Below are 15,198 nucleotides of genomic sequence, written 5' to 3' on the forward strand. Positions count from 1 at the left end.
TTTGAGAAAGAAAGCCTGGACCCTGGGGCAGAATCTGGCTCTCCTGCTCAAATGAGGGGTGTTTGTGCGTGTATGCACATGTGTGTGTACTTGCCCTGCTTTAGTCCTGGGTTCCAGGAGAGACCTCTTAACCAAGCAAAAAAATTTGCTCCTACCTAGCTCAGAAGAGCTCTACATTTGAGTTTGAGGCCAAGGTCAAGTGGAGTAAAAGTTCCCACTGGTTAGGCATAGACCTCTGAGTCAGTACTTCAGGAGAGAGCAGTGGTTATCAATCAACCTTCTGCAAGTTAGAACTGCCTGGGGAGCTTTAGAACATACTGATGACTGCGCTCCACTCCCAGAGTCTGAGATAATTGGTTTGGGTACAATCTGGACATTTAGGATTTTCAGAGTTCCTTGGGTATTTCTAATGTGCAGCCAAAATTGAGAACCAGTGTTAGAAGGAGAAGGGCATTTTCCTAGAGCTTTGGCTAAAAGCAGTCTTAATGTTAGCCTTTTAGGATGGACACTATAGAAGAAATCTTGATATTCACATTTTTGTAAGGCAAAACAAACAAACAAAAAATCAACAATATATAAGAGTATCTGAACTAATATTTACCTTCGAATATGGTACAAAACTATTCTTAGTTCGGCTTCTTTTGTCCTTTGGATAAAAAGAAAGCTATGGCATGATAAAACTCAGAATTCTCTAAAGCATCTCAGCTAGAGAGAAAGTTAACTACAATACTTCTGGCTTTAAAGACTCTCTAAAGAAACAGAAAAATGTTAAACCTTTATGCTTTTGATTCTCTTTTTTCTGAGACTTAGCTGATCAGATTCATAGTTGATAAAGGGACAGCATTTCAGGAATATCTATGGTTTAATTATTTTACATTTCTAGAAATAGGTAAATTTAATAGCAAAAATAGGAGTAAACTATAGCTTTTGAACAAATAGACAACCAAATTCTGAACATTAGAGGTACAACTTTATTAAATCTGTAGTTTCTGACCCATTCACCCAAGTTCAGTGACTAGTTTGCTTTAAACTGCCTTTTTAAAAACAATAATATGGTAAATTTGGATTTGGTGGACATTAAACTATCTCTTGTCAAATACAGTGCAATTTTGGATTTAGGATTATGACAGTTGTGTTAGAAACAGGCTACCTGGGCTATGTCTGAGTTATGTTGGATCCCTGATGTAAAGTTTGACCCTGTATGTTGTGTTCAAAATCACCAGTTCTAAACAAGAATCTAAGGACCCCTAGGGCAATCCATGGACTTTGTTGGGTGGAGGGGGGCGCATATACTCTGGAATTGTGTAATTTAAATGTATATGTTTTGTTCTATTTTCCTAGGAGATGATCCATAGCTTTTATCAGAGTCTCAAATGGTTTATAACCAAAAAGGCTAGGACCCAGAGCTTCATGTGTTTAAACAGGGAAGCTTCCACTCTAGTCCCCTTTATCACAGTGTGTTGTTCCGTGCAAGACATAGAAAAGGAAAAAAAATAAATCTGCTTTGCTCTTCAACCCTCTTTTCTCTAGGCTATAAAGATGTTTATATGATATACTGACAGTCCTTGTGTCTCAGCTGAAATTCATTTACCATCAATTGAGCATTAAAGGGACCAGCAAAGATTCTTTTCTTTTGCTGAAGCTTTCATACCATTCCAGGAAGAATGGGCAGTTTTGACCAGTCAGGAAAAACTGACAATGGCCAAGGGAGAACCACTATGTTCAATTTACAGAATGGGTGTAGTTTGTAACTTGTAGGACAGAAAGTAAATTTGATATTGTCCCATCTGGTCCCTGTCCCTGCATCTGATTAAGATGTGTCAGTTTGAGGAGATAATTGTCAAAGGCTGCAAATGCAGTAAAGGTGTGCCTAACTTTAATCACATCCAACATGGGAAATTGTGGCTTTTTGGAAATGACAATGTAAAGAGTAATGGCTTTTTGAAAAAAATTAACTTTAAATAGAAAATTTCCCAAATTTTAAAATTTATTCAACATAAAAATGTTCATTCTGATTCTTTTTCAGGAATATAAGGGAATAAAATTCTTTTCTAGGTGACATTTAGCCTCATTGTGGAGAGAAACATAACTTTTGTTAAAATAATATTTTAAGGCCGGGCGTGGTGGCTCACGCCTGTAATCCCAGCACTTAGGGAGGCCGAGGCGGGTGGATCACGAGGTCAAGAGATCGAGACCATCCTGGTCAACATGGTGAAACCCCGTCTCTACTAAAAATATAAAAAATTAGCTGGACACGGTGGCACGTGCCTGTAATCCCAGCTACTCAGGAGGCTGAGGCAGGACAATTGCCTGAACCCAGGAGGCGGAGGTTGCGGTGAGCCGAGATCGCGCCATTGCACTCCAGACTGGGTAACAAGAGCGAAACTCCGTCTCAAAATAATAATAGTAATAATAATAATAATAATATTTTAAAATAAAATGTGTTGAAAATTACTATTACCTTTAAAATATATTAAAGTAGGACAATGACATAGCTAAATTTTCTCCTGGTGTGAGATATGTGATACACGATGATCTTTTATTATCAATTCTAATTCCAAAATACATGAACACTTACAGTAGTTTTTATGTGGATTTAAGGAGTGATAGTTACCTTTGTCCATAGTTACTAGATATGAGGTTAAAATATTATATTTTGTAAACTTTAATTATAATGGTTTTGCTTTCAGTGAAGGTAGTGTGCACTTCCATAAACAAAAGAAAAAGAAATTATTTTAAATGAGAAAAACATTTTCTTTAATTTGAACTACTGGATAAAATCCAGAATAATCCTTTTCATGTTATAGATATGGAAATACCTATGAGCATTTAAAATTGACATTGCAGACATTCTTAAATTTGAGTGACCAAGAACTATCTAAAAATTATTTTAGGCCAGGAAATGTTTGCTCATGCCTGTAATCTCAGCACTTTGGGAGGCAGAGGCAGGCAGATGGCTTAAGCTCAGGAGTTTGAGACCAGCCTGGGCGACATGATGAAATCTCATCTCTACTACAAAAAAAAAAAAAAGTTTTTATTGGCTTTTGATTTTCTAATCAGTTGATTGACCCATATAGATGAGTCAAATAGAGACAGCAATGTCATTTCTCCTTTAGAGAAGATTCCAGTTACTTAACCTTAATAATCATACTACATTTGAAAGCTAAAGATTCCTTCTTTCAAATGCTAGTGAAACTAATCAAATGCAAGCATTCTTTGTTACAAGCTATTAATTTTTCAAAATGTTTTAATCTTTAAAATGCCATTAAGTTTGCTCCCTGTAGCTATGTTTGCAGTGGCAGAAATAAGAACAAATTAGTTTAGGTTATCTATTTGCAAATTGAAAATGAACATAATTGATTGCAAGACTCATAAAAATTGGATATTAATTCTTGAGGAAGAAGAGTGAAGCTACTTTTCTAGGTGATATTTATCCCCAAATATGGAAGAGTATGGGTTTTAAAAAATTATTATTACAAAACATTTTAAACATTAATTTTATTTAATATTTTCATACTATTACTATTTCAAGATCTTTGGGTGGGATGTCTAGATAGAATTTCCGCTGGAGCTTTGGAGTGTATCTAGTAGGACATAAACTATTGATTAGCTTACAAAGCTTAGAAAAAGACTCTGATCCTTGCATATTTTTAAAAACAATCTGTATTATTTATTTAATCCTAAGTATTTTTTTTAAAACTGCTGTCATGCTACTTCACCTAGTTCTGGGTGCTGTTCTTTTGGGCAATGCTATCTTGGACCTATTCTTTGAAACAACTTATATAGTCTAGCAAGGCACAGGTCAATCAGGCTTTAGGTTGGAGCTAGTCAAACAATTCTGTGTCTATCCTTTCATCCTGAGCTGGAACTATTGAGAGTGTGATGGAAACAAATGCATCGGGTGGCTTGTTGGGTCTTGTAAGGGTCCTACAACTCTCATACTCTGTAAATGCATTGTGTGGAGAGGGTTAGGACAGCCTTCAGGTAGTAGCTAAAGATGCTAGACCCTCTGAGGACCTCTTCACTGAGACTCCTAATGCTAGAGTCATCACTGGGGGCACCTGGGGCCTGGCCTTGCTAGTGATAGCTGCATAGGGCCGTGAGACTCAGCTGATCATCACTGGGTGAGGAAGTGTCAGGGTCACTGCAGATCTGAGTCAGGGCTAAGCTCAGGATTTCTTTCTTTTCTTTGTAAAACCGTAGTTCTTGTCCTGCTTTCCTGGCTTCCTCCAACTGCCTGAGGGCCGTTCGTAGCTCTTGAGAGACAATTCCTGGTGCCTCCCGCTCCTTCATGATCCAGTCCAGGGCCATGTGGCTGCGCATCTTTTCATCTAGAGAATACTGAGAATAGTAGGAGATGACTTCCTGGGGGCCAAGAAACAAGGTCCAGGGTGTCAGTAAACAGCAACACAGGTACCGGTCCACATGCCTTCCCCTGCTCCCCACATCCATTAGGGTTTTATGAACAGTCCAGCCTCTCTCATGTTCAAAAACTGAAACCAAAACCCACTGGTTTACTTCTGTAAAAGGGAATGAAGGGCTAAGTTAGCCTAGCAAACAAAGCACATCACTCCAGGTTGAGTCCAAATACACCACCAGGAATGACTCAATAATGTTCACAAAACACGGCTCTGCCGTCTCTAGAAAAACAAGCCATTCACTGAAAATACATTCCTACAACAATTGGTATGAATATGGCCTCATTTATTCATCGAAACCCGCTGCTCAGCATTATTTCCTTTGGCAAGATAGAGAGAGGGAAGTAGCCCTACAGAGGGACTTGGGCAGAATGGGGTTTGGTCAAATCCACTGAAGAAAGCAGGAAGCTCTTAGTTTAGAGCAAAACTTAGAAACCAGGAGAATCAACTATGCTGTTAGCACAAGAAAGACGGTCCAACTCCTCGCAGTAACTACAGAAGGGAGTTTAGGAATGTATGATGCAAGGTAGACATCTCCATTATTGATATCATAATGATACCAGCATGGTACATTGTCTTTTACTTTTGCAAACAATTTAAAAATTAGTTACTGCCTGTCAATTCTTGTGTGAAAAATTCGTCAATACATAATAACGTCATATGCAGAGTTGATCATGTGGAGTGAAGGCATTGCTTATTTTTATTTTCAAGAGCATATGGTATGCATTTATGACTTTAACAAATTAAAAACAATCATGGAAAAGTGTTTATAACCCAACCAGCATATTTCAAAGGCCTTTTATAAAATCAAAGAAAAAGGAAAAAACAAAGAAAAAAACCCAAAGCCATTGTCAGCTACTCATTTCTTTTCTATCTTTGACAAGTGAAACCTAGACTTTCTAAGCAAAGAATAACTAAAAACTCCGGGGGGCTGCAATGCATGGAAAGCTCCTTACATCCACCTTCACCTTGCTGACTCCTAGAGGCTTTCTTCCTCATACAAATTCCTATTAGGAAATTTTCAGAAATAAACAACATTTTAACACACATTCTAATGGTGGGTAGAGGAAGGATAAATCTTGGAGAACAACGGGTGAAAACCATTAAATACCCAGGAGGGGGTTTACATTAGCTATTAAAAAAGGGGAAGGGGTACTCCTCATAAACAACAAAGAAATCGGGAGACCCTGTCTCTGAAAAATAAAGGAGAAACTTCTAAACCAAAAAAATGGGAGGGATTAAATGCCCGCTTGCCAACCTTTATAATCATTTCTGTTGTTTACGGGGGACTTTGGCAGGAGTGGGAAATACTCTTCTCCTACCACCAACCTCCAGTGAGGAGGTTTCAGAAGCAATGCATTTTCAAGTTTCTGCATCAGAAGGTGCATGAGGGCACACGTTCCAAGGAGGCAGGGGAGGTGCATGGAGTGGGTCCAGCATTTGCTTTAGAAGCCGTCTGCCTTTATGATCCTTTTGATTTGCATTGAGTACAGGTACCTAAATCAGTCCTGTGCCCAGCCAAAGTTCTTTTAATGTATATATTTGGTCAGTCCCTGACTAAATGAGACTGTTATATATACTTCTTCATGTGTTCTCTGCTTTTAATAAATAAGGCACCAAATTTATATTTGGAAAAATCGGAATAAAGAAAATCTCTTAGGAAAATGACGAGCCGCCTACTGAGTTCATATAACACTAACCTAGACTTGATTGGAAAATCTTACCTGTCGGGAACACTTTGTTTCACGAAGGGCTTTTAGGCTTCCATTCCAGTGCAATAGCTGAAAAATGGTCATCAGTTCCTACAAAACCCAAACACCTATCATTGGTTCCAAAGCAGAAATGTGCGTTGGTGAGAGCTGAGCAGGGCATAACTCTAATTCCCAAATAGATCAGGAAACAGAATACATAATATCGTCACAACACTTTGGAAATTTCCCAATCCCAGGGTCCCTAGGCTTCTGGAACATTTTTCCCTCCCTCCTTTGCTATATCCATAGCATTGTATTACATTACTTGTGTAATGAAATGACTAAATACTTGACAAATGTCTTTCAGCATTAAAAATATTACACTGAACAGTTCTATACTCAAGAAGTTATTTAAATATACCAGGACATCTGAGAAATAGTGTATAGGCAAGGTTTTACATGGTATCATTTTTTAAAATTGCTCAAGACTGAGAATATCTTAAAAGATCACCTTTAGAGGAATGGCTAAAGTGTGATATGTCCATACTACTGAACACTTTGCCATCATAAAGATGAGAACATTCCATAAGTTTAAATAGAATTCTACGATGTGTTAAAAGCAAGGTACACAACTCTGTGTGCTGTGTGCTGCTATTTGATTAAGAAGATCCCTACACACATGCTTGCTTGTAAATGCCTAGAAGGGTTCCAGTAAGATACAAAAAGATCTGGTAACATTAGCTGTCTCTGGAATGCCAGAGGAGTTCCTGGGGAACAGGAGTAGGAGGGAGACCTTCTTGTGACATTATTTTGTAAAACTTACTGTTTTGAATCATGTGACTATACTGTATCTTAAAGAAAACAATTTAACTTTAAAAAATTTAAGCCAAAAAATAAACATACAAATATAGTTAAATAACATTGATAGGAGGCCATTAGTTTGGCCAGAGGTACCCCATTAGGCCTAATAGGCCAAATCAAAATGGAGTCGCTCATGCTGAAGTTCTAGATCACTATGCTGAAATGAAGCTGTTTATCTGAGCTTCCTAGAAATCAGGACAAAAAGACAGATAATTGCCAAATCCCCAAGCAAGCTATTTTTAGCCAGCATAATAAAGAAGTCCCCCTTGCTTTAATCTTCACAAGAGAAGTAACTATGAAATGACCAATCCACTTTTTGTCCTCTGTTTCTACCTTTTTCCAGCCCTTTTCTGCCTAAAGCCAACTTCCTCTTCTCAGCTCATCGGAACACTCATTCTATTTTACAGAAGGAGGTGTCACCCAATTCTAAAATTGCAAGTAAAAATCAGCTGGATCATTAAACTAAATTTATTATAATTTTGTCTTTGGACAATAGAAAACATATAATGAATAAACTACAGAAACTGTTTAATACTCCTAAATTTATAAATTCTGTCAAGAAAAATGCCTTGAAATATAGACAATAAAGTTATATTGACATTAAAACTCACCCATGGGTTCCAAATCCAAGGGCCAGGCCTGACCACAGCATTCAGACTATCAACACCATCATTTCCTTGCCTTGTGTGATATCAAGGGCAAGCTAAGGTATATAAATATACTGAAGATTTTCATTTTCCTAACGTGCTTACAATTATAAGTTTTCCACTGAAGTTATTTGCATTTCATTTACAGGTTTTTTTTTTTGTCAGAGAGATATCTATTGTGGATTAATAGCATAACCACAACCACATAATTATTGAAAAATAACTATACAATCAAGGAACTTTCATGTCTTAAAAATAGTTATGAAAACTTAACACAGGCAGGTGTTCCTACTGCCCATTCAAAAAAGCTCTTAGCTAGGCATGGTGGTGTGTGCCTACAGTCCTAGCAACTTGGGAGGCTGAGGCAGGAGAATTGATTGAGCCCAAAAGTTTGAGACCAGCCTGGGAAACATAATATTTTATCTCTTAAAACAAAACAAAAAAGATGACTTTAATTAACTGTCTTTACAACTGCCTGCTCAGGAAATATTTCTCTTATGAAAATCGGGAGACTCATAGTCAGGTTTTAGGCATCTTAAAATTATTTGGTAAAGTTTAAAGCTATCAGAGTATTAGAAGAGCAAATAGCACCTCTCTCATGTCTAAAATTGGTGTTAGAATGAAAAGTTTTTCTTCTTTTCTGTCAGACATCAGCTTGGCATTTTGTCTAAGTTCACTGCACAGTAAGCACTCTGAGAGCCCACAGACACCTCAGTAAAAGCAAAACCATTTGTGTCTGCTAATTAAAACACACATGAATACCAGCTGGGCTGCTCCTTCTGCCCCAGATGGAGACCTCCCTGTCTGCCCAGGGTCCTGGGTCCAGTGCCCAGGGATGCCATCCCCTCATGGCCCCTCTCCTCCACATCTTCCTGCCCTTGTTCAGCTTTTCACTTCATTACATCACTACGCTAATTTGAAAAAGTGGGAGTGCTTTGTTCTAGACACCAAATCTCATCCAATCTGGCTGTCACTGCTGTTCTTCTTAGGCTTTCCATCAAAATACCCCCAGTGGCTGAGGACGGCAAATTTGTGCTGCCCTTCCTACCATACTAACAAACCCTTACTCACTGAATACTTTGAAGCCATCAAAATGAATAGGAAGGAAGGTTTGTTTCTTTTTTTTTTTTTTTAGTATTTGAGAACCAGTCTCTACGATGTAACAGGGGGGCCAATATTTGTAAATAAGAAAAATTTTTTGGTTTTATGTTTTATAAGAATCCACTCAAATTGTGTATTCTATTAATAAATATTGGCCTGGTGCGGTGGCTCATGCCTATAATCCCAGCACTTGGGAGGCTGAGGCAGGTGGATCACTTGAGGTCAGGAGTTGGAGACCAGTCTGGGTGACATGGTAAAAACCCGTTTCTACTAAAAATCAAAAATTAGCAGGGTGTGGTGGTGGGTGCCTGTCATCCCAGCTACTTGGGAGGCTGAGGCAGGAGAACTGCTTGAACCTGGGAGGTGGAGGTTGCAGTGAGCTGCAATCATGCCACTGCACTCCCACCTGGGCAACAGGGACTCTATCTCAAAAAAGAAAATAAATATCACTCCAGTCCTCCATCTGACCCCCACAACCCTAAATCTTTATGTAAAGTTTTATGTAAAGAACTCAGACACATATACTGCATTTATTTTGTGACTTCCAATAGCTATCTATCTTGGCATTGTTCTTGCATCCTGTGGCCCAGTTTGAGAAACAGCCTATTGCTAACAGGGCTCTTAGTTCCATCCTCTGAGAATTGTTGACTCAGAAACATACTTTCCTCTGGAGTCTTCTGGGCTCTCTTTCTTACCTATACACTAACTGCTGTCTCCACTCCATAAGCAACTATCATTCCACCCTGAAAATCTCCTAAGACTTTAGAATTAACAACTCTACTGTGAACAGAATCAAAACTTTCTCATGCCCCTTGGCAACCTTCCTCTTTCAAAAATGTCCCCAAAGAGACTTGAACTGTTTTTGTGTCCAGGATGAAGGTCATCCTTCTCACCACCTCTGGTTTGTCTAAATTTCTATCCCATCACAAAGCAGCGTTTTTTTCTCTCTGGTAACACAACTGCCACTTCCTCAGTGTTGCTCTTAAAATTCCCTAGGGAAGATGACCTCCTTTCCAACTTCTTACATTATATCCCCTTCTAGTTTTTGTCCTCTGTAGAGATATTCATCTTGCCATCATTATATTAAGTATATTTAAATATTATCACATATTTTTTGTCTCACTTCTTTATTTCCCCTCATAAGACCAAATTCACTATCTTCAAATTTTTCCAAATTATTTGAGATCTCAGCTCAACGCCAGGAAATCTTTGCATGCCTCTAACCATTTCCATCGGAAATCCTTGCATGATTGCAGAGTGGCAAGGAGAGGGCTGCTGTGGAGTTCTGCCTGCTAGTTTCCCAGTGATTCCTGATGTCTCATGTTTGCCGGCTCACTTTCTACCTGGAGAAGCTGTTTCTCTAAAGGAATTAATGTAGCCAGGGGCCGCGGAATGTGCCTGTAGTCCCAGCTATTAGGGAGGCTGAGGCAGGAAGATTGTGGTTTTGAGCCCAGCCTGAGCAAAATAGCAAGACTCTGTCTCAGAGAGAAAAAAAAAATAATAATAATACATATAAAATTTTAAAAAAAAGGAAATTAGTGTTGTCTTGTGAGGGTCTGTTGTACTCCTCACTGAAATCTTTTGGGCTATGGCATTTGGTTTGTGGGGTAATCTGGAAGCCTGAGGGGCCTGGCTGGACCAACTAGAAAAACAAGAAGTTGGCCTCATAAGGTGAGGCAGGTGAGGTAAGATTTAAAGAGAGTGGGGCCAGTTATACATGTTCACAGTCTTTTATTTATAATTCTCATATTTTGTTTATCATAATTTTTTTGCATGAATTTTGAGTTTAAAAAATATTGCATTATAATATTATTTATCCTGATTATGAAGTTTTTAAACATCCCTTTTAATTTTGTACCCAAGACAAATGCCTCACTTGCCTAACCCTTGTCTGGTCCCTTCTTGTGGCTCTGTCTCAGGGACAAGCCCGGCTTCACGGGCATGAGGTCTGTGCAGTTGTACAGGGCCCCTGCTTGGTTTAGTGCTCTGCTGTCTTGAAATTCTTGGTAATTTTTGAAGAAAAGCCCTTGGATTTTCATTTTGCACTGGGCTGGGCCAATTATCTAGCTGGTCCTGGCTGGCAGATTACATTTAATATAGAATGAAGAATCAAGCTGTGTGTTTTCTTTCCTCTTTGGGAAAATTTCAGTTGCAGCTCTCACTCTACAGCTCTCCTGGTTTATTTTGTCATTCATTTCATTTAAACAGACAACAACGGGGCTCTGTCCTCACAGCCTTTCCTGGTGTTGCCTCCTGTTAGAAACAATGTTTGGCTTTTCAGCTACTTCTAGGGAGAAAATGCTCACTGCTTTTTGGAACTCTGTCTAGGAGACTGGCTTGGCTCTGTGATTCATCAGAAATAAGAAAAACAAACACTGTAAATGGAGAACTTGGAAAACAGGTGGGCACCATCTCCCCAACCAACAGAATGGATTTAAGAGGAAATTTGTTTATGGGATGAGGTTTTAAAAGGCAACCTGGAGAATTTAGCAAAGATGTAAATAAACAACTCTTCCTTGGATTGCATTAGGCTTCAGAATAAATATATTAACCAGCTTCAGTCAAAGTCTGCCTAGAATCTGACCTTGACAAGACCCAGTGACTAGTGCTGCTCCCAACCCTCCCGCAAACAGCAGGCAATTTTCTCTGTGGCAAGGCTACCTCGGAACAGGCATTCCGGCTTCCCTCCCACGGAGTGAAGGTAAGCAGAGGCCTATCATGTTTCCTCTGAGTGCTGGCTGCAGGATGGCCCCCCTTGAACGCCCGAGGGCAGTCTGGAGACACCAGCCTTGTTTTTATATGGTAGAGTCATCCATAGCTAGATACAAACACACATCTATTACCCACCAGGGGTACTGAATTGCTGTGTTGGCTGCAGAAACAGCCCAGGTCTGTGGTCAATTCCCGTTATGTGTAGACACAAGCAGATGTATTTAACCCAGGCCACTAAGGAATGTGCCAGGTCCCAGCAGGCAAACTTGGGCCGGTGGAAGGAAAAGGGATGCACTCCACAGGCCCTCCTCCTGCAGAAGGGAGTTGGATTTTCCCTGCCCTCACATCTTCCTCTTCCTTTGTTCCCATCCTGTATCCAGACTCCTTTAGGAGAATTTATGAAGCATGTCCACAGTCAGATTCAAATTATTATTTCACAAATTTAAACACCTTACTACAGACCACACAGAAAACACATAGCCTATAGCAAAGCAATTAAAGTATTACTAAAAGAGGGCTAAGTAGAGCCTTTCATAGTACTTGGAAGGAATTTTAAGAATTTTTCTTTTTTAAAATCTCACCTTCCCCCATCTTTGGCAGACTAAACCAATCGCATTGAAAATCATTCTTAATTTTTCCAAAAATAGCACTAAATCACATACAAGCTACTAGGTACTGGGGTAGGCAGTGTTCATTCCATAATAAAAGAAGTAAAATGTTATTTGGAGGAGGAAGAGGAATCAAATGAAATTCCTGCTTGGGGGAAGCATTATGCCAGATGCTTTATAAATGTCACACTACTGAGAGAGATCCAAGATGGCTGATCACTAGCAGCTCAGGCTCCTAGCTCCCAGTGAAAGCGCAGAGAACAAGAGGACGCCACACTTTCAGACGAATTTTTGTTGCTCACGGACCAAGAGATTCCCAGCAGAGGAGCCCCACGGGTCACCAGGGTGACTCTTGTGGCCGGCGCGGCGGTTTTGCTGGTGCCTTAGCGCGCCAGTTTTTGGTGCAGAGTCCGGAGATTCCCGGGCAGAAAAGCATCATCAATCTTGGCACCGCTATTTTGGCCGGTGCAGTGGATTGCTCAGATTTCGGCGCTGGGAATCAACAAGTTCGACGTCTGCTCAGAGACCTAGTTAGAAAGTCGGTAATTACAAAGACAACAGACGGATAAATATATAATGAAGGGAAGAAATCAGCGTAAAAAGGCAGAGAATACTCAAAATCAGAATGCCTCTCCCTCTACAGGGGATCGCAATTCCTCATCAGTAACGGAACAAGGCTTAATAGATTACGAGTGTGTTCCAATAACAGAAGCAGGTTTCAAAACGTGGGTGATAAGAAACTTCTGTGAATTAAAAGAACTTGTTCTAACCCAATGCAAAGAAACTAAGAACCTTGAAAAAAGGTTTGACGAAATGTTAACGAGAATGGACAATTTAGAGAGGAATATATGTGAATTGATGGAGCTGAAAAACACAACACGAGAACTTCGCGAAGTATGCACAAGTTTAAACAGTCGAATTGATCAAGTAAAAGAAAGGACATCAGAAGTCGAGAACCAGCTCAGTGAAATGAAACGAGAAGACAAGATTGGAGAAAAAAGGATGAAAAGGAATGAGCAAAGTCTCCAGGAAATATGGGACTATGTGAAAAGACCTAATTTACGTTTGATAGGTGTACCTGAATGTGATGAAGAGAATGAATCCAAGTTGGAAAATACTCTTCAGGATATCATTCAGGAAAATTTTCCCAACCTGGCAAGGCAGGGTAATATTCAACTCCAGGTAATACAGAGAACACCACAAAGATATTCTTCAAGAAGACCAACCCCAAGGCACATAATCGCCAGATTTATTAGGGTTGAAATGAAGGAGAAAATACTAAGGGCAGCCAGAGAGAAAGGTCAGGTTACCCATAAAGGGAAACCTATCAGACTTACAGCAGATCTCTCAGCAGAAACCCTACAAGCCAGAAAAGAGTGGGGACCAATATTTAACATCCTTAAAGAAAAGAACTTTCAACCCAGAATTTCCTATCCAGCTAAACTAAGCTTTATAATCGAAGGAAAAATTAAATCCTTTGCGAACAAACAAGTACTTAGAGAGTTCACCACCACCAGGCCTGCTTTACAAGAGCTTCTGAAAGAAGCACTATACATATAAAGGAACAACCAGTATCAGCCTTTCCAAAAATATATCAATAAGCAAAGAGCATTAACACAATGAAAAATTTACACTAACTAATGGGCAAAACAGCCAGCTAGCATCAAATGCCAGTATTAAAGTTATATATATTCTAATTGGATAAAAAGCCAAAACCCATCGGTATGCTGCATCCAGACCCATCTCACATGCAACAATACACAGACTCAAAACAAAGAGAAGGAGGAAGATTTATCAACCAATCAGAGAGTAAAAATAAACAAATAAAAAGCAGGAGACGCAATTCTCGCCTCTGATAATGTAGACTTTAAAGTAACAAAGAGCAAAAGAGGCAAAGAAGGACATTACATAATGGCAAAAGGATCAATTTAACAAGAAGAGCTAACGATTTTATAAATCAACGAGACAGAAAATTAACAAGGACATCCAGGACTTGAACTCAGACCCGGAACAAGTAAACTTAATAAACATTTATAGAACTCTCCACTTCAAATACATAAAACATACATTACCACCTCACACCTATTCCATAAGTGACTACATAATTGGAAGTAAATCACTCCTCAGTAATCGCATAGCATTTCATAGGTTTAAATGAAATATTGGTTGGCCGCTCGTTTGTTATTTTCTTCCCTTATTCCTTCCTGTTTACATCAAGTATAATTATTGGTATAAAAGAGGTTTTCAATACCCATTACTAAACTGCATTCTAGCCTGGGCAAGAAAGCAATACTCCCATTCTCTCTCTCTCTTTCTCTTCCTTTTTCCTCCTCTTCTTTATTCTTTTTCTTTCTTTCTAAAAAAAAAAAAAAAAACAAAAAAAACTAGCCGAGCATGGTGGCACATATCTGTAATTCCAGCTACTTAGGAGGCTGAGGCACGAGGAAAAAAAAACACAAAAAACGGGAGTTTCCCTGCACAAGCACTCCTCTCTTTGCCTGCCACCCTCCACATAAAATGTGACTTGCCTATTTTTCTCACTCTTTTACCTCTTCTGTCATTGATATCTATGCCCCAACACATATACCCAGTTCATAAAGTATGTTTTCTACCAATCTCCTCTTAAGTCCTCCATTTCCTCTACACAGTGGCTTTTTCTTTTGTACATTTTTTATTTTTTGGTAGAGACAGGGTCTCACTATGTTACCCAAGCTGGTCTTGAACTCCTGGGTTCAAGTAATCCTCCTGCCTCAGCCTCTCAAAAAAGAAAAATAAAATAAAATAAAAAATAAATGTCACACTACTTAAGTCCCACAAAAAAAGTCCTACAAAATGGGCATGATTATTTCTATTTTATAGATGAGAAAACTAAGTCTCAGAATGGACAAGCTCATAGATGGCAGGTGGTAGAGCAGACTTCACACATAGGTCTGTATGTTTTTTTAAAGTTTGTATGCTTTATCTTGAAAGGACACCTCTTTTTTAAAAAAAGTTTTTCCTCTGTTTAATTTTAGATTGTTGTGAAAAAAAGGACCTTTTACAGATTGACTCTTTTATCCTAGAATAGGGTCCCCGAACCATTTTGTGCAGGTTCAAATAGAGCTAGGTTAGACAAAGTTGTCAGTGAAATCTATCCAGTAGCCGCTGGCATTTCAAGCAG

The 15,198-nt window shown here is 39.1% G+C and overlaps 1 protein-coding gene across 1 annotated transcript in view; it reads right to left on the reverse strand.

Annotated features, from left to right (window-relative positions):
• Positions 1 to 948: 948 nt before the first annotated feature.
• Positions 949 to 15,198, reverse strand: part of LIX1 (limb and CNS expressed 1) — a 53,654-nt gene continuing 39,404 nt past the window's right edge. Inside the window, exons 5-6 of the mRNA XM_021670170.2 lie at positions 6,143 to 6,220; positions 949 to 4,365 (exon numbers count right to left, since the gene is read on the reverse strand). Of these exons, the coding sequence (XP_021525845.1) occupies positions 4,078 to 4,365; positions 6,143 to 6,220 (366 nt within the window). The 3' untranslated portion in view covers positions 949 to 4,077. The remainder of the gene's footprint in view (positions 4,366 to 6,142; positions 6,221 to 15,198) is intronic.

The sequence above is a fragment of the Aotus nancymaae genome, unplaced genomic scaffold (genome assembly GCF_030222135.1).
Source record: "Aotus nancymaae isolate 86718 unplaced genomic scaffold, 86718_ANA_hifiasm-v0.15.2.pri h1tg000014l, whole genome shotgun sequence".
Lineage (NCBI taxonomy): Eukaryota > Metazoa > Chordata > Mammalia > Primates > Aotidae > Aotus > Aotus nancymaae.